This window comes from Xenopus laevis, chromosome 4L (assembly GCF_017654675.1).
Source record: "Xenopus laevis strain J_2021 chromosome 4L, Xenopus_laevis_v10.1, whole genome shotgun sequence".
In the NCBI taxonomy this organism is placed as follows: Eukaryota; Metazoa; Chordata; class Amphibia; order Anura; family Pipidae; genus Xenopus; species Xenopus laevis.
The window spans coordinates 147,341,321-147,364,191 of record NC_054377.1 but is presented as its reverse complement, the minus strand read 5'-3'; the positions used below and the strand labels follow the sequence as shown (position 1 = coordinate 147,364,191).

General features: G+C 41.1%; 1 protein-coding gene across 2 annotated transcripts in view; it reads left to right on the top strand.

Annotated features, from left to right (window-relative positions):
• Nucleotides 1-22,272, top strand: part of ptprg.L (protein tyrosine phosphatase, receptor type G L homeolog) — a 335,758-nt gene extending 313,486 nt beyond the window's left edge. For both annotated transcript variants that reach the window (XM_041590932.1, XM_041590933.1), the window contains 8 exons: nucleotides 1,531-1,677; nucleotides 2,885-2,978; nucleotides 5,486-5,562; nucleotides 5,649-5,777; nucleotides 14,733-14,879; nucleotides 16,363-16,505; nucleotides 19,977-20,112; nucleotides 21,311-22,272. In XM_041590932.1, coding sequence (XP_041446866.1) covers nucleotides 1,531-1,677; nucleotides 2,885-2,978; nucleotides 5,486-5,562; nucleotides 5,649-5,777; nucleotides 14,733-14,879; nucleotides 16,363-16,505; nucleotides 19,977-20,112; nucleotides 21,311-21,457 — 1,020 coding nt within the window. In that variant the 3' untranslated portion in view covers nucleotides 21,458-22,272. The remainder of the gene's footprint in view (nucleotides 1-1,530; nucleotides 1,678-2,884; nucleotides 2,979-5,485; nucleotides 5,563-5,648; nucleotides 5,778-14,732; nucleotides 14,880-16,362; nucleotides 16,506-19,976; nucleotides 20,113-21,310) is intronic.
• The last annotated feature ends 599 nt before the right edge of the window (nucleotides 22,273-22,871 follow it).

Genomic DNA, 22,871 nt, shown 5'->3' with positions numbered 1-22,871 from the left:
GATGCCAGCAAGAATTCTGACGCACGTTAAAGGCAATGGACGTCTGTTGATTGGCGTCAATATAAATTTCGTCTGCGATTCCGCAAATTTATTTGCCGGCTGCGAAAGTAGAAATTCGCAGCGAATAAAATCGCCCATCACTACCCATTTACTATATTTTTTATCTCTTTTTAAGTGAGCTGCGGTACCCAACCATGAAAATGGTAACTCGGTGACAGGTGTATTTACGTTATATAGCAGCGCCACGATGTTCCATTTCCATAGCAGTGTCAACCGGTGTCATACATTTTGCCGCGACTTGGCACACTCCGGCTACAATCTTTCCCCCCCACATGTGACATTCTGTCTTAACAAGCCTTTGGCCGGCGTGCACGCTCCAGCAGCGAAACAGTCGCTCCAGTTCTGTGAAACCATCTCGCTCGCTAGCTGAGAATTGCTGTCATGCATAATTCATGCCGAGAAGCACACGTTTGGATTTGATGGATTTTAGAATTCCTAGAGCACAATTTAGGACTCACAATTTTTTTTTTTTTTTAACCCAAATTTAAGAAGCTGTTCCAAGGGAATAGTTAGATTCTGTGGCCGAGGATCCAGAATAGTACATAAGGCTACCAATTAGATAGTTCCATAATGGGTTAAAGGGAGTGTAAACCCCAATAAAATATTTTGCCTAATGAAAGGAAATTTAATTTAAAGCAACTTTGCAATATACATTCATTTAAAATGTTAAGTGGTTTTAAAGTTATTTGTAAATTTAATGGTAGATGAAAGCTGTACCTGTCTGTCCATTTTGTATTCTATGAAGTAATGTCGCTTTAGAAAATGGACAGACAGATACTGTTTTCAACTGCCTTTATATTTACGAATAACTTTAAAATCACTGAAAATTTTTAATGAATGTTTATTGGAAAGTTGCTTAGAATTAAAAGATCTTTTATTGGACTCCACTTAATCTGGAGGTTTCCACCCCTCTTTAATTTGTCTATTATCCACAGTGCATATATAAAACCCATAGCGCTTCCCTGATTTATTTTTCTTCTCCAGGAGCAGTACGTCTTTATCCACGATGCCTTGTTAGACTGCCGATTAACCATAGCTTTTTATGGTAGTCTCCTGATGGGTTAAAGGGTGTGTGAACCCCAATAAAATATTTTCCTTAATGAAAGGAAAAGTGATTCTAAACAACTTTCCAATATACATTCATTAAATATTTTAAGTGGCTTTAAAGTTATTTATAAATTTAATTGTAGATGAAAGCTGTATCTGTCTGTCCATTTTATTTTCTGTGAAACAATGTAGCTTTAGAAAATGGCCAGACAGATACTGTTTTCAATTGCCTTTAAGGTTACGAATAACTTTAAAACCACTGAAAATTTTTAATGAATGGATATTAGTAAGTTGCTTAGAATGATAAGATCTTGCATTCGGCACCACTTAATTTGGGGGTTTTCGCCTCTCTTTAATTTGTGTTTTATCCATGATGCATATTTGAAACCCAATGCGCTTCCCTGATTTATTTTTCTTCTCCAGGAACAGTACATCTTTATCCACGATGCCTTGTTAGAGGCGATACTGGGGAAGGAGACTGAGGTGTGTGCCAATCAGCTGCACAGTTATGTGAATAGTATCCTGACACCGGGCCCTGGAGGGAGGACCCGACTGGAGAAGCAATTCAGGGTATGAATATCAGAAGATCACAGCTAGAACCCATTTTCCCTTATTACCAAGCAGTCAGGTTAATATTCAGCAGGTTAAACGAGCGGTGCTGTTGTAATGCAAGGCCCTGTCAGCGTTAGCTCCAGGACGCCATCGTTTTCTGATTGACTCGGAAACAAGATGTGCTTAGGAGCGCGGTCGGGGCGGAGAGAGAGATGCGTTCGTCTCATAAAAATTTTGCATTAAGCCTCAGCCTCGGAAAAATGCTGTGATTCACTTAGGGAAAAAGTCTCATCTTCTTTCCATCAGGTCGAAGAGTCTGCTGCGGTGTTGGAGGTGCCTATAAAATAACGTCTTCATGGCGAGTTTATTTATAACGGCAGTAAATGTCATTTCAGATGCCTGTTGCTAAAGTGTTATAGCAATCGGGGGGGAAATGTGCTGTTATTGTGAATTTTCCCTTTTAAGGGCTAGTCGTATTGAAAATAATAACGTCAAAAAAAAAAGAAGTCCTGTTTTTATTGCATTTATCCGCTGTCCTGTGTTCCGCCATCTTTAATCGGTAGTCTAAACAATGTCTTATCCAGTCTGTCATGTTCAATGGGGCCCATTACCGTACCTCATTGGACTTTACTCTACTGCCCATGTACAATATTGGGACAGTGGATACCCAGGACATGGCGGCATTGGTGCTTTATAATAATTCTTTAAAAAATAGGATTTCCAGTTCACACCTTTCCTCCTGCCATTGTTGTCCTCATTAATTCTTCATTAAATCACCCGCTAGCCATGTTCTTATGCTGAATACAGTAATGCGATCAGTTATCCAGAAACCTGTTATAACTCCGAATTGATAACTCCGAATTGTAGAAAGGCCGTCTCCCATAGGCTCCATTTTATCCAAATAATCAACATTTTTAAAAATGATTTCCTTTTTCTCTGTAATTAATATAATTTATCCTTATTGGAGATGAAAGCAGCCTATTGGGTTAATTTAATGTTTACATGGTTTTCTAGTAGACTTAAGGTATGAAGATACAAATTACGGAAAAATCGATTATCCAGAAAACCACTTTTACCAAGCATTCTGGATAACGGATCCCATACCTGTACAAGCCAAAAGTCTAAAAAAAAAAATAAATAAATCCAGCTCTTCCCATAGTCAGATTATGGGCATGACCCAGCAGCCATGCAATAACTTCCAGTACATCTCGTTGTTACGTTTCAGTTGGTGACGCAGTGCAACGCAAAGTACGTGGAATGTTTCAGCGCCCAGAAAGACTCCAACAAAGAGAAGAACAGGAATTCCTCTGTGGTGCCATGTAAGATCTTTCACTTTCTCTCTGGCCTAGTGTTCTGCTTTGTACCGGTTCCTATAAATCAAGAAACCGCCATTTAGCAATGGATCATGGTCCTATCTGCACCCTAGCTGCCACCCAACTCTAGCCATATATTATAAGAATGGGAAGACCGGTGTGGCAGTGGAAGGGGAAATAACTCAACAGTAGGGTTCCACCTTTTTTGGGGGGCGGGGGGAGGGCCGGTGACGTAGGTGGGCAGAGCGGTGATGTCAGGGGCGGGACTGAGGATGTGGCGATCAGCGATTGGTTGTCATTCACTTCAATGTCCTGTCCGGATTTCCTAATCTGGGTAAAATCCGGACAGGTGGCAACCCTACTCAACGGGTAAAATATGGCCAAATCTGAATATGTACACCAAAGGAGCCAGCCACGTTTAATGGTTAGAACTAGTCCTAAAAGATAAAGAAAATTCTACCCCTTTGGATTAGTGGAAACTGTTATTTTGCATGTAAACAAATAATTTCACTGGGTGGTGCCCGACCCAGTTTTCTGTATGAGAAAAATTGGAGGTGAAGTTCTCCTTTGAAAGAAAATCTAGTTATGGCCCAATATCCTTATTAAAGATCAACTCTAAGAAACAGAGCCCATTACAAGACTATTGTCTGTAACTATAATAGCTGGTAAGTTAGGAATGGTAAGAGAGTGATATTTCTTTTGTTTGCTTTCTATCTTCAGTTTCAAGCGTTTCAGTGGCCTCGGGGTTAATGGTTCTGTACGATTGAGGTTAAAGACAAAAGAAAGAGTGATGAGTGGCACGGGGAGATAGGGCTGCATACAAAGCAAGTGATTAGATCTCCAAGGGAGACTGGGTAGAGAGAGAGACCGGCCCCGAGACCCAGCAGAAACCTTCTCGCTACGCCAGAACATAGGTCAGCAGTGGCACAATGGGCAGCTGAAACGGAAACTCTTAAATAGCAGAAAGATTAAAAAAAGGCAAAGGGTATGTCAGTGAGTGAAGTTTCTGAAGCAGAAGCAGGTGATCTGCAGAGTCAAAGGATGGATAGAATGATCAAGAGGAGCTGAGGGTAAAGGAAAGGCCTCGTGAGTGAGCAGAAAGAGTGAGAGTGGATTTGATTGAGCTGTTAATGTGCCGCTTATGGGGCACACGGTCGGGATGGGGCAGCGGAGTTGAAGGAACTAAACCAGTCTATCAAATTCATACGTCTTGTTCTAAGGCTTTAAAGGGGCTCTCCGCCTTTAAATTAACTGTTAGTATGATGTAGAGACTGATATTCTGACACAATTTGCAATTGGTTTTTATTATTTGTGGGTTTTTGAGTCATTTAGCTTTTTATTCAGCAGCTCTCCAGTTTGCAATGTCAACAATCTGGTTGCTAGAGTCTAAATCACTTCAGAAACCAGACATTGATTTGAATAAGAGACTGGAATATGAATAGGAGAGGCCTGGATAGAAAGAGGAGTAATAAAAAGTAGCAATAACAATACATTTGTAGCCTTACCGAGTATTTGTTTGTAGATGACCCCTAATTGAAAGCTGAAAAGAGTCAGAAGAAGGCAACAATAAAATATAAAAAATAATAATAATAATTAAGACCAATTGAAATTGGCCATTCTATAACATAGTAAAAGTTCACTTAACCCCTTTAAAGGAGAATTCAACCCTAACGTTAAAAAAAAAAAAACCCTACCCCAACTCTACATAGACCCCCCCCCGGACAAATAAACTCTAACGTTTTACTTACCCCTCGGTGCAGATTCAGGCATCGGAGTTCACGGGCGCCATCTTCTTCTCTTCGAAAATCTTCAGAATGAGACCGGTTGTGGCAGGGCATTCGCAGTAGGAACAATTTTCTGCGCATGCGCCAAAACTCGCGAAAATTGCCAAAAGCGCCGGCCTCATTCTGAAGATTACCAAATCGCCTGAAGATGGCGCCCGTGAACTCCGATGCCTGAATCTGCTCCGAGGGGTAAGTAAAACGTCAGGGGCATTTGCCCGGGGTAACACTTAGGCTGTGGGGGAGGAGGGAGGGGGGGAGGGTTTTTTTAACGTTAGGGTTGAATTCTCCTTTCATAGAACAGGCTATGGGGGGAGGCTCAAGGCAGCAGTTAGACATGAGGGAAGCAGCTGATACATTGCAGAAATGTAAATGATGGTTGGTTACTGTATAGAAGTGTGGCCCAATGGTGTTATCCAAAAGCTCGTTGGGAAGGTCCATGGTGGATGATCTGGTTCTTGCGTGTGGGGCCATCAGTTGGGTAATGACACAGAAGATATGGCTGCTGCTACCAGGGTAAGGCAGTCAAAATACAGGTGATCACTGCAGATCTCCAATGCCAAGGGATCTCTTCAATGCCACCAATGAGAGGAGCTCTGCTTTCTACATTCCTTGCATTGCTTTGGAGCAATTCACACCAAGACACCCAACATGTAGGAAGGTCCCCGCTCATTGGAGGATATATATGTCTTGTTGTTAATGTCGCTTAGCACCTTCTCTTATTCCCCGCAGCTGAACGTGCCAGGGTGGGACTTGCGCCATTACCGGGAATGAAGGGAACGGATTACATCAATGCCTCTTACATCATGGTAAGTCAAAACGATCGGGATTCGTATCAATTGCTCTCCGTGAGATGTTTCATCTCCTGGTGTCAATCTGAATGCTCTATCTCCAGGGCTATTTAAGGAGCAATGAATTCATCATAACCCAGCACCCCATGCCGCACACAACGAAAGACTTTTGGCGAATGATTTGGGATCACAACGCGCAGATCATCGTCATGCTCCCCGATAACCAGAGCTTGGTGAGTGAACGTGCCACGGAAATCTCTTCTTAGAGTCAGGGCACACGCTCATATTGGGGGAGATTAGTCGCCCCGTGACAAATCTCCTCTTCTTCGGGCGACTAATCTCCCCGAACTGCCTCCTGCCGGCTAGAATGTAAATTGCCGACTGGATGGCACTCGGAGCGAATAATATCTAAAGTCGCCCGAAACGCCGGGTGACTAATCCCCCCAAATCTGATCGTGTGCCCTGACCCTTAAAGCTCATTTATCAACAAAAGTGCAAAGTGCTAAATGCCACCCATATTTTCTTGCAGCTCGGACGGCTAAATAGGTAACAGTTAGAGGCAAATCTGTGTTCCTATTCTTTATTTTTCTCTCGCTTCATATTTGCTTTGCCTTCTGCTAATACAAATGTAAGAAAGTGACAGGTAGTTGCAAGTCGTCGTACTCAATTATTAGGGTGTAAATTACTGCAATAATAAATAGGCAGGCCGGCAGTTGTTGTTTGGCGTGGGCTGTCATCGTTAGGACAAGCTGAAAATTTGGCTGTCGGAAGGAAATTTATAAAAAAACTATCCATTTCCAAATGCTGTAAACATAACAAACGTCCTCGGTTTCTCCTTCTAATGGGATTGTTACTGGATATGGGACTGGTACAGGGTTGTAGTTCACTGAAAGGAACTTCTCTGTATATTTGTATTTATACATATGGGAGGAGGAGGTGCCATATTGATTCCCTTAGACAGTACAGTATGAGGGTATAGCTTATTGTGTGCCCAGAACATTCCTTCTCTGTATATTTGTATTTATACATATGGGAGGAGGAGGTGCCATATTGATTCCCTTAGACAGTACAGTATGAGGGTATAGCTTATTGTGTGCCCAGAACATTCCTTCTCTGTATATTTGTATTTATACATATGGGAGGAGGAGGTGCCATATTGATTCCCTTAGACAGTACAGTATGAGGGTATAGCTTATTGTGTGCCCAGAACATTCCTTCTCTGTATATTTGTATTTATACATATGGGAGGAGGAGGTGCCATATTGATTCCCTTAGACAGTACAGTATGAGGGTATAGCTTATTGTGTGCCCAGAACATTCCTTCTCTGTATATTTGTATTTATACATATGGGAGGAGGAGGTGCCATATTGATTCCCTTAGACAGTACAGTATGAGGGTATAGCTTATTGTGTGCCCAGAACATTCCTTCTCTGTATATTTGTATTTATACATATGGGAGGAGGAGGTGCCATATTGATTCCCTTAGACAGTACAGTATGAGGGTATAGCTTATTGTGTGCCCAGAACATTCCTTCTCTGTATATTTGTATTATACATATGGGAGGAGGAGGTGCCATATTGATTCCCTTAGACAGTACAGTATGAGGGTATAGCTTATTGTGTGCCCAGAACATTCCTTCTCTGTATATTTGTATTTATACATATGGGAGGAGGAGGTGCCATATTGATTCCCTTAGACAGTACAGTATGAGGGTATAGCTTATTGTGTGCCCAGAACATTCCTTCTCTGTATATTTGTATTTATACATATGGGAGGAGGAGGTGCCATATTGATTCCCTTAGACAGTACAGTATGAGGGTATAGCTTATTGTGTGCCCAGAACATTCCTTCTCTGTATATTTGTATTTATACATATGGGAGGAGGGAGGTGCCATATTGATTCCCTTAGACAGTACAGTATGAGGGTATAGCTTATTGTGTGCCCAGAACATTCCTTCTCTGTATATTTGTATTTATACATATGGGAGGAGGCGCCATATTGATTCCCTTAGACAGTACAGTATGAGGGTATAGCTTATTGTGTGCCCAGAACATTCCTTCTCTGTATATTTGTATTTATACATATGGGAGGAGGAGGTGCCATATTGATTCCCTTAGACAGTACAGTATGAGGGTATAGCTTATTGTGTGCCCAGAACATTCCTTCTCTGTATATTTGTATTTATACATATGGGAGGAGGAGGTGCCATATTGATTCCCTTAGACAGTACAGTATGAGGGTATAGCTTATTGTGTGCCCAGAACATTCCTTCTCTGTATATTTGTATTTATGCATATGGGAGGAGGAGGTGCCATATTGATTCCCTTAGACAGTACAGTATGAGGGTATAGCTTATTGTGTGCCCAGAACATTCCTTCTCTGTATATTTGTATTTATACATATGGGAGAAGGTGCCATATTGATTCCCTTAGACAGTACAGTATGAGGGTATAGCTTATTGTGTGCCCAGAACATTCCTTCTCTGTATATTTGTATTTATACATATGGGAGGAGGTGCCATATTGTTTCTTCAAACAGAGAATAGCACAATATACGTATAATTCCTTACTCCATATTCTCTAGGATGGTAATGGTTTCCTGGCACATAATGTACGGCAGCTCTAGGACACTGCTAAAAACTCTACATTTTTGTTTGGCTTATTGATACCTTTTGATTTCAAGAAAAGAACATTATTTAATTCCAATAAGCTGCAGATTGCAGCGCCGCCACTTAAAGCCGTTGCCGGGTTCCTATTTATTGGGACGCGCACTCTTTGCCGCGCTTAAAATATTTGTCATGAATTCCATTCCGAGTCAATAACACAGAGAGCTGCCTAATAGAGTCTGGCAAATATTTCAACCCAAAAATGCATTTTTTGCTGCCGAGACCTGTCAAGACAAAATGCTTGTTACTGCCATTACCAGGACAGATTGGCGCCAATAATATTGTAAACTTTGAAATGAAGAGAATTTTTTTCCTGTATTAAAAAAAAAGTACATGTTCAGATATCAGAAGAATTCATTCCAGAAACTCAGATGTATTTCAGGGTAGATCATTTCTTCTAAACCGCATTAAAGGAGAAGGAAAGGCTAAAACTAAGTAAGCTTTATCAGAAAGGTCTATATAAATACACCAGTAACCCCTCAAAGTAATGCTGCTCTGAGTCCTCTGTCAAAAGAAACACCACATTTCTTTCCTTCTATTGTGTACTCATGGGCTTCTGTATCAGACTTCCTGTTTTCAGCTTAAACCTCCAGGGCTAGGGCTTGAGCATGCTCAGTTTGCTCCTCTTCTCTCTCTCTCTCTCTCTCTCTCTCTCTCTCTCTCTCGCTCTCTCTCTCTCCTCCCTGCTGTAATCTGAGCCCAGAGCTATGAGTGAGCAGGGAAAGATTCAGACAGGAATTGATGTCACACCAAGCTAATATGGCAGCTGCTATCCTAAACAAACAGAGAGCTTCTAGAGCTTTTTACTCAGGTATGGTAAAACATTCTACAGAATAAATATGGTATTCTAGCTTGCAATAAAATGCCTCTGTAGCTTTCCTTCTCCTTTAAGTGTCAAAAACAGGCAGTTTATTAAAGGGGAAGTTAGACAACATGTGGCCATTTATGGGACCAGATACAGCTGGAGGGCTTTCAAGTAGCGGTTGTGTGATTTGATTTTACTGATGCCAGTCAGTAAGCTTGTCTAAATTATATTCTAGAACAGTAAATTTTTTCCAGTTTAAGCCCCCTTTGCTTTCCGACATTTGGCCAGAACACCCCTTGCCGGTCGTCACAGTCCTCTTAGCTCATGAAATTGGAACAGAATGTGTATCTGTTATTCAACCATGGTTCCAAGAATATCTAGGGCAGCAATTAAATATCTACCCCAAGTCCCTCACTAACTGACCTTCAGGCTGGACTTTCAGGCAGTGACATAACAAGATATGACTGGGCCCCACAGCAAGTTATTTTTCAGGCCCCCAAAATGTCTAGAGGTTGACCTGTTTTACCAATATTTATTGATAATTTCGTCTCATTATGTTCTATATGCAGCATAGATAATAAATAAATCTACTTGACTTGAAACTGTAGGGCCTTGTGGTGACCCTATACCTCCCCCCCCCTGCAGCCGCAGGGTCTGCTTCCTCTGTAGTTACGCCCCTGATCTCAGGTTTATGTATGAGAGAAAATGGACATTCTCCCCAATTCTCAGAATTGAATATCCAATTGAAAATGGAGACACATACAAACCATGCCTTGGCTCTTGCTCTTCACAGTTACTGGTTTCCATACCAAATAAACTGCAGAGTTGTTATGAAATGCTCATTGTAGCAGAGCCAGGCCCCATAGACTCAGCACAGCTGGCAGGGAGTTGTGCAAGTGCCACCTGCAGGGATATACAGAGTAAAGTGAATATAAGTTAGATCAGGAGTTGAATCTTGCCTTTAAGGTTCTCCAAGAGTCCAAATACTAGGTGTAGGTGTCCAATGAGGCCCAGCTTTGAGGCCAAATGGCCAGTGCGGTAACTCTAGAGCAGTGATCCCCAACCAGTAGCTCTTGAGAAACATGATACTCACCAACCCCTTGGATGTTGCTCCCAGTGGCCTCAAAGCAGGTGCTTATTTTTGAATTCCAGGCTTGGAGGCAAGTTTTGGTTGTATAAAAAACAGATGTACTGCCAAACAGAGTCTCCTGTAGGCTGCCAGTCCACATAGGGTCTACCAAATAGCCAATCACAGTCAGGTCAGGGCCTGGAGTTGACGGGTGGGAGGTTGGGAGTGGGCTTCAGGGGCTGGGTAGTAGGGTTGCCACTTTTACCCTCAGGGAGCTCCAGGTGGGGGAAGGGCCAATGACATCACTTGGGCGGGACAATGATGTTGTGGGCAGGACAGTGACGTTGGGTAGGCGGGTCGTGGGCAGAGCTATGACATGGCAGTTGGGAATGGCCAATTGCCGCATCGATGTTAGGGAATCCTGCCTGGCAGGGCCGGCCTTGGGCCGATTGGGCGCAATTGGGCCCCGCGCCAATGGGGGCCCCGCACCCCGACTGGAACACAGTATGCCCCCGTTTATTTTTTAAATTGTACGGCCCGAGCGCGACATCGCTGACGCGAAGTTGTGCGCCGACGCAACGTCGCCAGCGCGATGTCACTGACGTGGGACAGTTGCCGAACCACCCCTTCCCACCCGCTGTGCCGAATGCACAACAGACTGCAGTCTGCAGGAACAGCTCCGACTCCGAGTCTCTCAACAGGTGTCAGACTCCGCTCCTGGAGCTGATTTTGAGCTTCCTCCAATCTAATTAAGTATGTTTTGTTTTTAATTGTATACCTTTCTTCATCTGCCTAGTTCCAGACTGCAAGTTATCTGGTTGTTGGGTTCACTGCCCCTAGCAACTAAAAAATAACCAGACTGTTTTAGGGCTCTCTATTTCCCTAATTGCTAAGCCTTGCTTTCATATTCTCTCCTCTCTTTTATTCTGACTTTTAAACTGCTGCCAGGCAATTTTTTTTATCTGACACAAACTGCAGAGCACAGTCAGAAGTGCTCCATGCTTCCTCTTGTGGCCCTTAGTGCACGTCTGCCTTCCCCACTATGTCTTTATAAGAGATAATCACTCCATTATATGGAGTATTTATTGTATGCTTAAATATGTCCCTGTGTAGTAAACGGGGTGGTTCACCTTCAAGTTAACTTTTAGTATGTTATTAAATAGCCATTTCTAAGCAACTTTTCAATTGGTCTTTATGTTTTCTTTTTTTTATAGTTTTTTAATCATTTGCCTTCTTTTTCTGACTTTTCAGCTTTCAAATGGGGGTCACTGACCCCATCTAAAGGCTGTATTATTATTGCTATTTTTTTTACTCATCTTTTTATTTAGGCCCTATTACCTATTCATATTCCAGTCTCTTATGTCATCTCATGGTTGCTAGGGTAGTTTGGACCCTAGCAACCAGATTGCTGAATCAGCAAACTGGAGAGCTGCTGAATAAAAAGCTAAATAACTCAAAAATCACAAATAACAGAAAATAAAAACCAATTGCAAATTGTCTCGGAATATTGATCTCTATAGTATACTAAAAGTTCATTTAAAGGTGAACAACCCCTTTAAAAGACTTCATTTTAGACATTATAGACAATATGAAAACCTTACAGCAATTGAATGTTACATCTGCCACCTTAATGTACCATAAGCAAAGCTTAACCGTTTAAGGGCCCTTACATACAAGCTTTTACTCCACCACATGGCAATGCATGAGTTAATGGAGCCAATCCATCACTTTGTTGCCTGTACCCATGTCACCATACCAGACACATGAGATGGAGCATGTTTTTGGCACCCCCATTGATTTATGACTTTCCTTTTCCTTTAATTGTTGCTTTATAATGTCACTAGTGGGACCTGACTTATTGAAACTAGAAACCTATATCAGAAAAATAAAGTACCATTGCTTTAAGTTATAAGGATATTAGGTGTCTATGACCTGTGTAAATGCACTTGATCATCATGGATCTGCTTATGTTTTACAATAAGTGTGCATTATTCCCAATATAAGTCGTGCATAGTGGTGTTATGGCTATAACTCAATTCTTTTGTAGAGAATAATAATAGTTATAAAAGTAATATATACTGTATACCACATGATGTCAGAAGTTATTTTGCAGCTCCATAGCATATATGTTGCCTTGTGTTGTATACATGGCTTTCCGTAACTTGCAATATGCTTTTCTTTTACAGTACCGGTAAATGGTATTTTGTTTTCTAGTCCGTTACAACAAAGCATTCCAATCCCAGCATTGCCATCCTTGTTTGCAACTGTCATGGTCAAAGGTTCCCAGTACAGCACCTTTGTGTGTATTAGTGGTACAATAAATACAATACATACACAGTATTAGTGGTAATGATTGTAAGTTACAAATTCCAGGTGGCTGATCAGTTCTGACTCTGGCATCAGCCTCCTTACCTGTTCCCAAAACCTTCGGGTTGGTCCAGATGCAGGCATACACAGCGCATTTCAGCTCTAAAATGCAAAGTACCGGTATGGGACCAGTTATTCAGAATGCTCGGGACCTGGGGTTTTCCGGATAATGGATCTTTTTGTAATTTGGATCTTTATATCTTAGGTCCACTAAAAAATCATGTAAACATTAAATAAACCCAATAGGCTGGTTTTGTTTCCAATAAGGATTAATTATATCTTAGCTGGGATCAAGTACAAGCGACTGTTTTATTATTACACAGAAAAATTAAAAATAATCCAACCAATTTGGTGTTGCCAGTAATCAGTATTGAGCAGTTACATGCATTCAAATTAGCAAAATTACAAGGGTACCCAAATTTTTGCACAGCCAGTGTTTCACATTTCATTTAATTTCATACAACTGAATACTGCTTCACTAAAACTCTTTGTTCAGAAAACCCCCCAGTACTCAGATGTTCCTGGGAAATGAAAGACACACCACTGTTATCTTTTTTGTTGAAGCTGGAGTAAATTATTATGCAGGCTTAGAGGGGTTCCCAAACTTTTTCATATGACTGTAAATATATATAATTTGATGTCATAAGTTAAAATATGCATTATGCTCACTGTTGTTTTTCATGCAGTTTATTGTTGATACCTTTCTAACTTTAAAAGTAAACTGTCATCTGAATAAGTGTTCACATTGACAGAAAACAATGAGAAATATTGAGTAGTTTTAGGAAAAATACAGAGAATTTAAAATATCCAGAATGTTTGGGACCTGTGGTTTTCCAGATATCGGATCTTTCTGTAATTTAGATCATCATACATTGTCTACTAGAAAATGTTACTGGCTCTTTACATTTGGGGGCCCCGCCAAAGTTGCTCCAATTGGGCCCCGCAGTTGGTAAGACCGGCCCTGCTGCCTGGTCTTCCAAATTAGGAAAACTAGGCAGGCAGTTTTGACCCGTACAGCCAGGCCCGGATTTGTGGCTAGGCCACATAGGCCCGGGCCTAGGGCGGCACATTTTTGGGGGCGGCATGCCGCCCAGCCGCTCTGTGGGGAGCCTGTGCTCCCCAGTGCTCCGGCGCTCGCACGCTAGCGCTTTTGCGACAGCGTGTGATAGTGCAGGCGGGTGCTAGGACCGCGCCGAGCGCACGACCTAGGGGCGCCCGCCCAGCGAATCCGGCGCTGCAGACAGCCCACCCGAAAACCGGGCTTTACAGGTGAAATCCAGACAGGTGGCAACCCTACTGGGTAGGGATCTCTGTACCCTGGTCTGTGCCAAAGAATTTTTTTTCAGGGGGGCCCGTACACAATAGTTACTCTGCTGGGAATAGCCATGTATTGTTATATAGGGAAGACCATTATTTCATGCAGAAGAGGCAAAACACTTGGCTGTTTCTAATTTAGAAATTTTTGTTTGTCTAATGTATAAGTATATTTCCCTCTTGCTTTGTTCCCCCCCCCCCCCAATCTTCTGTGAAGGTGGTAGAGTGTTGTTGGCTACAGACCCACTTAAATAAATGAACATGTCCCTCATCATACAGTCTGATTCTCCCTTTCATAATGTATTTAATGAAGGCTAAATTACCCAGAAAGGAAACATCTGTCAAATGTATTTCTTAATGTTATCGGTCAAGGAGTGTGATTTTGTTTTCCGGAGTCCAAACTCATTAATAACGGCTCATGTGGTGAAGATACGGAGTTAAACTTAAGGAAAAGGGAAAGAGTAATGTTAAACGTGCTGTTTTGTAATTAAATTTAGTTATTTTTCTAGAACGGAAAAGGGCAAGCGTCCTAATTAACGAGGGGTTTGTGCTGGAAATTGAGTTTTACGCTGCTTATTTACAAGAAGTCAAAATGAGCAGTGATTTAATAAAATGGCTTTAAAACAGAAGTGTTTAAACGCACTCATTCCATAATATGCCTCTATTTATCATAGGAATCTCAGCTGCCATAAAGCAGGACAGGACTGCTGCTTACAATGGGGATCAGATAGGATCTGTGCAGTCACTGGGACAGAATGTTCTGTTATACAGATAGCTAGAATCTCAGCTGCCATAAAGCAGGACAGGACTGCTGCTTACAATGGGGATCAGATAGGATCTGTGCAGCCACTGGGACAGAATGTTCTGTTATACAGATAGCTAGAATCTCAGCTGCCATAAAGCAGGACATATCTGTAGGTGACTAATTATATTAATTTTTTTCCTATCTGGAATGTGTTGGACAGGCTGAAGATGAATTTGTTTACTGGCCAAGTCGAGAAGAATCCATGAACTGTGAGGCCTTCACCGTTACCCTTATCAGCAAGGACAGGCTGTGTCTGTCCAACGAAGAGCAAATTATCATTCACGACTTTATCCTTGAAGCGACGCAGGTGAGCAAACAGCAAATTGCTGGATATTTATTGTGCATCTATCTAAATACTTCTGATGGAAATCTTCAGCCTTGTACCTTTATATGGTCACAGAACCCCCCAGTGACTTCTAATATCCTTATCATTTACAGTAGGGGGTACATTATCCCTTATAATACATGAGTGATACTCAGAGTTCCCTGTATAACTCAGCCTGCAGCCTTGTGCCTTTATATGGTCACAGAACAACCCCTCAGTGACTTCTAATATCCTTATCATTTACAGTAGGGGGTACATTATCCCTTATAATACATGAGTGATACTCAGAGTTCCCTGTATAACTCAGCCTGCAGCCTTGTGCCTTTATATGGTCACAGAACAACCCCTCAGTGACTTCTAATATCCTTATTTACAGCAGGGGGTACATTCTTATTTTGACATTGGTGTTTCTTTAGGCCCAGATTAATCAAGCAGAGAGAAGAGCTAGCACCCTAATTGGTTATTCTCTAGAGCAGAGCTGTCACCTTGTTGGTGGGACTTTTTGTTTAAGAAATATGTATGGGAAAGATTAGTGATCTGTTGGGCACCAGCCAGTTGTCCAGCCCCCAAGCTCCCCTATATTATCCAGCATATTTATAGGCACTGTGATTGGTCGCCTCAGTAGAACAAGGTATGATTTAAGTAAAAGCCTTTTCACTTGGGGATGTTTTCACTTCATGATAAATCAAGGCTTAAACGCTTCTGGCTAAGAGTCAGCCCTGCAACGTCCCTGCACTGTGGTCTTAGCTAAGGTGAATGCAAAAGTAGCTGTATTCCTTTATTCCATTATAAATAAAGGGCTGGAAAAGGGGTTAAATATTCTGGGGGTGAGTAATATGAGTATCAATAACAACAATGCCGATAAGAGGAAAAAGAAGAAGCAGGCACTCGTGTGCCTAGGGATGCCTATATGGTAAATACATTTTTTGCCCCAAAATAAAAAAAACTCTTCTCCTGACGCCATATTCCCATAGAATCCAGCTGCAGAGGTGGGAGGTAGTGAGGGGGTGATGTCACAAGCATGCATGGTATATTGTGACATCACTTCTGTCTCTGTCATTTGCACATGCGCTGATGGGTGTGAAGAGGTCCGGTGCCTAGGGTGGACCAAAATACAGCCTTGAGAAGAAGCAACCCCCTGTTTACTCTTTGGACCAATTTGTGCCTTTTAGAGGTCAGGGCCTCCTCTTGTCCCGAGTTTACAGACAAATGAAAACATATCAGCCATTCAGCTGTAGCTCCAAGATTTAAGACAGCACCCAAAAGCTTGCTCTTCTTGATCTTCAGTGGCTTCCATGAATATTACATGGTTGTTTTATAAATAAAGGTTATCTCATCTGCTTCTGACATAAGGCTGTCTATGGCCTCCTGTTGTATGGCTGCCATAAACACTAAGAGCACATTAACAGTCTTGCTGCTCAGAGAGTGTGTGTTTGTAACCCAGAGTCTCCTGCTCTTTCATTAGGATGATTATGTGTTAGAAGTTCGTCACTTTCAGTGCCCCAAGTGGCCCAATCCGGATGCTCCAATCAGCAATGTGTTTGAACTGATCAATGTGATTAAGGAAGAGGCCCTGACAAGAGATGGACCCACTATTGTGCACGATGAGTAAGTAACCTTAAAGAATGTTTTCTGTCTCGAGGAGTCTCTAAAACTTGCGTTGGAGTCTCTAAAACTTGAGTTGGAACTAGCCAGGCATACTCACTTTCTAAAAGTTGATGTCCAGATGGTTGGGTCTATAGGGGGGGTCCTTACTACAGAAGGAGAAACTTTAGACATTTGGCTTGGTCATGAGCTGCTCATTTCATGGTGGTGCCATTTCAAAGTGCTTCCTAATGCAAAGGTCTAAATTAGACCTTGACATCCATAAAGTATCACCACCAGAGATTGGAAACACAATAAGAAGTCTGGGTGGCAGGAATTGATCTTTCTGTGTTTTCAGCAGGGGCGTAACTATAGAGAAAGCAGAGTCGGCTTCCTCTATAGTATTAAAATCCCCTCTCCCCGCCGCTCTTCTCCTTTAAATGAATGCGCTTGTGCCTTTGTGAGCATTAGGTGGGGGAGGGGGGTGCAACCAGCAGAGCGGGAGAGATAATGATACTGGGCCCCTCCAATTTTTCTACCGGGGTGGTGTGGTTTATTTCGCTGCTGGTTTCCAGTGATTATTAAGTTAACAGAAAAACTCTTCTGCTTTATTTACCATAGACATTGGAATTTATTTTGTAATCTTAATGCACATTAACCGCATTCCCCCTTTTAATTGTTATTTAAGTCAATGTAGCCAAAAATGGAACTTAATCTCCGTCACCGCAGCGAAGCCTGCAAGTTTGGAATTTACAGCCTACCGATAATTCCGTCCACAAATTAGTTTAAGAAATATGAATTTGGAAATGCCCAGCTCCTACAGCGTCTGTTTCATGATTTGTGCCCTTAATTTGTTTGTCGTTGGAGGTGATCAAATCCTCCTCTAAAAACGCGCGAGTGATTAGCCCTTCAGCCATATGTCGCCAGACTGAGAGCATCTTAAATTTAAAAATTATCCGGGCCATTTGCATGCAAATTCCATGTTCTTACGTTGGACAAATGGGAATCTTATGTATTCCCTGCAAGTCTGAGCAGGGCCCATTAGTTTTATAATGACTAGACACGCTTCGAAAATTCATCTGAAGTGCTAAAAAAAAATAATAATGCTTATTAAATGCAAGAAAAGTTCAAGCAAAGTTTGGAGGATTTCAAATTCCTAAATTATTTGCAGGCTTAGTTAATAATGTCAAGTACTGTATATATCATCAAGGTATTGGATTTCTTGTGCACATAAAAAATACATTTTTGAACAAGACCCCACCAAAAAAAATTGCTAACAAAAATGTAATTTTGAGAAAAGGTGAAATAAGGGCATTTTATAATAGGTTCCCTGTAGTGGCTCCCCTACCTAATAGCACAGACCAGACACCCAATGATGTCCCTACTCCAGGAAGCCTGTCTTCTCCTGCTAAAAGATCAACTCCAGTGGCATGGCCAGACATGGCAGCCATCAACCATGCAGTGCTATTTATGATCAGATATGGGGGTGTAGGGTCATTCACAGGAGATCCTATATCTGTACTATCAATGACTATACTGATACTGAAACTGAAATAGGTATTAGATGATCATTAATGATCATATTTTGGTCATCTACAACATTTCAAATGTCAACATATGGTTTGACCGGGTAGCACTTGTAGTTTGAGAGGAGCAAGATCATTGTGGATTATGGGTGATCCAAGGAGAAAGAACTGCATCCCTAATTAGTTCTCGGCAGTTTGGAGACATGAGCTGTAGTCCTTTCTTTCTGAGGTTTACCAATTTAAGGATGAAAAGGAAAAATGGCTGATAAATATGCTTCTCACAAGCCTGAAACAGTCTAGACACTTCCCATGCTTTTTGCTGCCTTTGAAAGCATTGTTCATTAAAATTGGTACCGAATGTTTATTTGATTATTTCATATCAGCGCTGATACTATCTGATTCTCCTTTGTAGTCTCTTCAGAGTCGTGTCTCTGAAGCCCCTCGAGAGGCGGTTTCTTAAACAGCCCGGACAAAGTACCGCTAATGATGCCCTCAACCTCATTAGCCGCGTGTTACCATTCACTGGCAATTTCCTCAGTATCAAACAGGACAAAAGATCTAAATGAGCCGTTAAAAAAAAAAAAAAAGAAAAGATCTGTGAGCAGAGTCAGGGTCACTGATTAGATGTGGCCGGTCCTGTAGAATTTTGGGAAGTGGGCTAATTGCTAATAGTCAGAGTCTTAGAAGAAGATGTTTCCTGATGAGATAGAGATGGGAAACCATGTCGCTGATGGACGTTGTTCATTATATTCATACAGAGCTTCATCATTTTCACTCACTCCAATTTAATGAAACTCTGGATATTGTGGACCAGAAAATACTTAGTGGGGCCCTTAAAAATAAATTAAAGCTCTGTATCTATCCCTCAGCCTCCTGTTGGACAGTCCTGTTCTGATGTATTTGGAGACAGTGGGCACAGAACATTAATTTTCTGTATATTTATATAACAGTGAGATGTTTTTGCATTACATTATAGAGATCGTTCATTCATTGCAGTCCCTTTCTTAGTGGAGCTAAGGTCCCTATAACATTCACACAACCACTCCACTAGGGTCAATGTAAACAGGAGCCAGTTAACCTGCCTATATACACTATATAGCCAAAAGTTTTCAGACACTGTGTGAACGTTTAATTTCCAAACCAAGGGGATAAATATAAAGGTGATGCTCTACTCTTCTGGGAAGGATCCCAATAGATGTTGGAACGTTGCTGGTGGGATTTGCTTCCATCCAGCCACAAGAGCATTAGTGAGGTTGGGCACCGATGTTGGGGGATTAGTTCTGGCTTGCAGTAGAATTTACAGTTCATTCCGCAGGTGTTCATGGTTGAGATCAAAGCTTTGCAGGCCAGTCAAGTTCTTCTGTCAACAAAACCATTCTGAATGGACCTCACTTTTGTAAAAGGGGGCAATATTGTGCTGAAGAAGGAAGCAAGGATTGGTCATGAAAGACATTGTATGCTATTGCCTTAAGGTTTCGGTGGAATCAGCGGCCCCTAGACCAAAACATGAATTAGCCCCAGATCATTATTCCTCCTTTTCTCTTGGTGTCTGCCAAATGGTGAAATACCATTTATCACTCCAGTGGATGCAACTCTGCTGCTCCGGAGACCAATGGCTATGACCATTACACTACGTTAGCATTGCAAGGTAGTTGACGTTGGCATTGCATATTTTGATGGTCCGCATCAAACTCAAGAATTCATCAGCTAAGGCAAGCACAAAGGTAGCTCCCACTCATATGTACATAAAGTAATATGCAGAGAATGTATGTCATTGCACAGTATCACTGTCATACTTTGCGTGTATGGAATTAAAAAATAAATTGTGCATAATAATTAGAGGGTATATGATATGTATTAAAAATTCTGTTTGAAATATTCTGCATTTGATGTTCCACTAAGCAGTTGTTCCTAGGCACAGTACTATCTGCTCCGAGGATGTTTACACTCAGTTTTGCTTGAATTTCAGGTTTGGAGCTGTTTCAGCTGGAACGCTCTGTGGTTTAGCCACTCTGTCCCAGCAGATGGAGAATGAAAATGCTGTTGATGTTTACCAAGTGGCCAAGATGATAAATCTTATGAGACCGGGTGTATTCACAGATATTGTAAGTTGCCAAGAGAGAGACAATAGCCAGTGACTTAATGCCTTGATATATCATTCATTGTTGGATTAATGACCACCTGCAGGAACAAATCCAGTAGCCTCCAAACAAACTGCAAGGACGAGATAGAAAATCTGGATTTGGTATTCCCACTGCCAATCACTGCTTTTGTTCTTTCAGACATTTGTCTTCTTTTAATCAAAACGTCTCTTTGATTAAAAAGTGGAGTCTGCTGACTTTTAATAAGTCTTTCTATCCACCCCAGAGCTAGGGAATATAACAAGTCTGCTCAGCCCATTTCCCATAGAACAGTGGGAAATGGTCCCCTTTATGGTCCAAAACTTGGCCTGGTTACAGCTTTATAAAAAATAATGTTCTATCAACCTTCTGTATATGAGGCAGTAAATCCCTAACTGGAGTTCCCATTGGGTTTCTAAGAATTTCAAGGACAACAACTCTTCAGGTTGGGCTCCACCATTCACTTTGGGGGGCAGAGCAATACTGGTCTCTTTTTATTGGGCCTATGGGGGCTGTATTTGAAGTGCCAGTGGCATATTTTGAATCTGAATTTGTGGTTGAACTACTCAGATGCAATAAATATTGCCCTTGTCAGCCTCATGATCCAATTTCCTTTTGATTGTATACAGGACAACAGCTCAACTTTGTTCAACTATTTTTTAAATACTACAGTCCTTTTCTTGCCCCTCCTCCCTCTTCTTCCTACTCTTCTTCAGCCTCTACTTCTTCCTCCTCTTTCCTCTTCTTCCTTTTTATCTTCCTCTTCAGCCTCTACTTCTTCCTTCTTTCCTCTTCTTCCTTTTCGTCTTCCTCTACTTCTTCCTCCTCTTTCTTTTACTTCCTCCTCCTTCCTCTTCTTCCTCCTCCCTCTTCTTCCTGTCCCTCCTCCTTCTTCTTCCTTTTCTTTCTCCTCTTCTAAAATAATAATAATAATAATATGAATCATGTTATTATTATTTTAATTGCTAACATTTTCCACCTATTGATATTCCATTCTTACTTCCAAACTCCTGCCTGGTGGCCTAGGTGAAATAAGTCCTAATGACAAGATAACTGTTGAAATTCCCAAAAAATAAAAACATTCAAAAATAGAACATATGCAAGTTCTTAGATTCCTTTAAAATTCTTCATTGACAAGTCAGTTGGTTGCTCCAAGACATTGACATTTCTCTCCTGTCCACAGGAACACTATCAGTTTCTCTATAAGGCGATGCTCAGCTTGATCAGCACGAAAGAAAATGGAACCGCCAACATGGCTTTGGACAGAAACGGCGCTGTTTTAATAAGCGACGAATCAGACCCCTCCCAAAGCATGGAATCTCTTGTTTAAATGAACCCTTTAAGAGGAAAAAAAGGCACTGCATTTGTAAACCGTCGTAAGATCGAGTGGACTTTATGAGGCCTTTTTTTGTTGTTTTTGCCAGACTATAGGTTATACAATAACCCAATTACTTTTCTACACTGATAAAAAAAAAAAAAAAAATTTTGATATTTATTTTTTGCCATTTTATGTCTTAATGGTATCCTACTGAACATTTGCACCTCTGTTTAATTCACACAGTGAAAAGCAAAGTTACCTAGTTTTGCACTATTTGATCAGTGTTAACTGCCTAGAATTTTTTCTAACACCCAAAACGAGCCCTACGGGTGGCGTTTCCCGGAAATCAGGAATACGGTCAGCGCTTGTCTCTCTTAGGTAACTCGGCATTTTCTTTGTGGTAACTAAGCTTAAAGGGCAAACAAAAACTTTTTTAAAAAATGAATAATTTTAATCCGATTTTATATATTTTCTTTTGTTTGCTCTTTTTTTCCCACTTAATATACCATCTGCAATTTTTTGGAAATTACCAGTGAATATATATTCCATATCCCATCCCCCCCCCCGACATGCATATTCTTACTCTCTGTATATAAACGCCATTGATTTGCATCAGAACTGTCCAGTGTATAATGGCATTCCATTTACAGACTATGAACTCATGTTGTAACATATCCTGTCCTGATTGGTCGTCATCGCAAATTATTTCTGCGTTATTGTTAATTATGCACAATTTTGTTATGCTTTTACCCCTGCCTCGTTATGAGTTGCTTCTAATGTCTTATCACAACTGAAAATATATTTTTTTCTCAAATTTTAAAACTTGATTTTTTTTTTTTTCATTGTTGTTTCAAGTAACATCAGTCAGGCGAAAACCCGTTTTTCTTTTAAATACGGAACAGGTTTGTATGATACTGTTTATCAGTGTCTCCGGCTGATCTATTTAGCAAATAGAAAAATAGAATTCTGAGGTCTGTGGTTTGGGCCGTGGCTCAGAACTGCCCTACTTGTTACTACTTTGCGTGACTTTCCTGTTTGTACCACTGAAAAATTTGGAAATATTGTCAAAAATCATTATACATATTAATGAAAGAAAGAAGAGACAGAAGGATTAACTGAATAACAGTATTGCATTATAATGTTCTATTGCATCATACATTTTCTTTGTATATATCTATTTATACATATGGCAAGAAAGCGGCCATATTGTTTCTCATGGATCAGGTCTGCAGGACTGGGGGCCAGTTATGGCCCTCCAGTGGATTTTAATGGCTCCCAGTTTGCTAAATGGCCCCATATACTTCTTTGTATGACATTTTATTCTAATTTGGCCCTTGATATTAATTGTAAAATGTAAAAAGTTGACCAACATTGTCAGTAGAGTATGATAATAGTACTGTTACGGAACTGTATCTACATGCACAGT